Source organism: Penaeus monodon, chromosome 15, assembly GCF_015228065.2.
Source record: "Penaeus monodon isolate SGIC_2016 chromosome 15, NSTDA_Pmon_1, whole genome shotgun sequence".
NCBI lineage: Eukaryota > Metazoa > Arthropoda > Malacostraca > Decapoda > Penaeidae > Penaeus > Penaeus monodon.
In genome coordinates, this window is record NC_051400.1 from 37,024,931 (window position 1) to 37,025,794 (window position 864).

Here is an 864-nt window from a genome sequence, read left to right on the forward strand (position 1 = left end):
TATGCAACACAAACTTGAAGGAAAATATATATACTTGAAAAGAAATATGTACTGCATATTGCACCTGAAACACAAAATAACAATTAGGTCACCTTTCACTGATTTCATCCAGTGCCCCTTCTGAAGAGGTGCAATAATAACCTTGTGTGAGTTAAACAGGGTTATACAATATGTATTGTACATTATTCATAAATAAAACAATTCTGGACTTAACACTTTTACAAATTTATTTTCACAGAACATTACATAGTAAGCAGATGTAGTTTCTTTAATTATTTTATCATATGGCAAAATACATATGCATGCATACTGGAAACACTATATATTTTAAATATAGATGTTGTAAGTATTTCAGTAATAAAAAAGAAATTTTTTAAAATATATATGAATTGCTTGCTTACTTCAGTTATAATATAGTTCATGGTATATAAATGTTTACTTAAATTCTAACAATGCTCACTCACTGTAATACATTCAGACCAATGTAAACATGTAATGACTTGGTAATTATAAAGAAAAATCCTTGAAGCAAAACAAAGTCTAACCTTTTATAACAGCAATTGGACGTAACTTAATACATTTCTTACTGATACCAGCTGCATGACAGGTGTCAACAACATCCGTTACATTTTTATATGATTCCGGTGCCTCCTCCATCACTAATTTTGGCGAAGCTACTCTAATGCTTATGCCTTGCTGCTCAAGCCTATTAAGGACATCTGTGTAGTCCAGGTTCCTCCTTGATTTGGCACGAGAAAGGGCACGTCCCTGCAAAGCATACAGAGAGGAAATTAATAATTTTTATATTACCAATCAGCCTGCAATGACCAAGAAAATATTAAGTACCAGAATAGGAGGGCCATT

The 864-nt window shown here is 32.1% G+C and overlaps 1 protein-coding gene across 1 annotated transcript in view; it reads right to left on the reverse strand.

Moving 5' to 3' along the window:
- Positions 1 to 212: 212 nt before the first annotated feature.
- The window catches only part of LOC119582007 (RNA-splicing ligase RtcB homolog), a gene marked incomplete at its 5' end in the record, with an annotated part of 19,932 nt that continues 19,280 nt past the window's right edge, over positions 213 to 864 (reverse strand). Inside the window, 1 exon segment of the mRNA XM_037930202.1 lies at positions 213 to 768. Within this exon segment, the coding sequence (XP_037786130.1) occupies positions 541 to 768 (228 nt within the window). The 3' untranslated portion in view covers positions 213 to 540.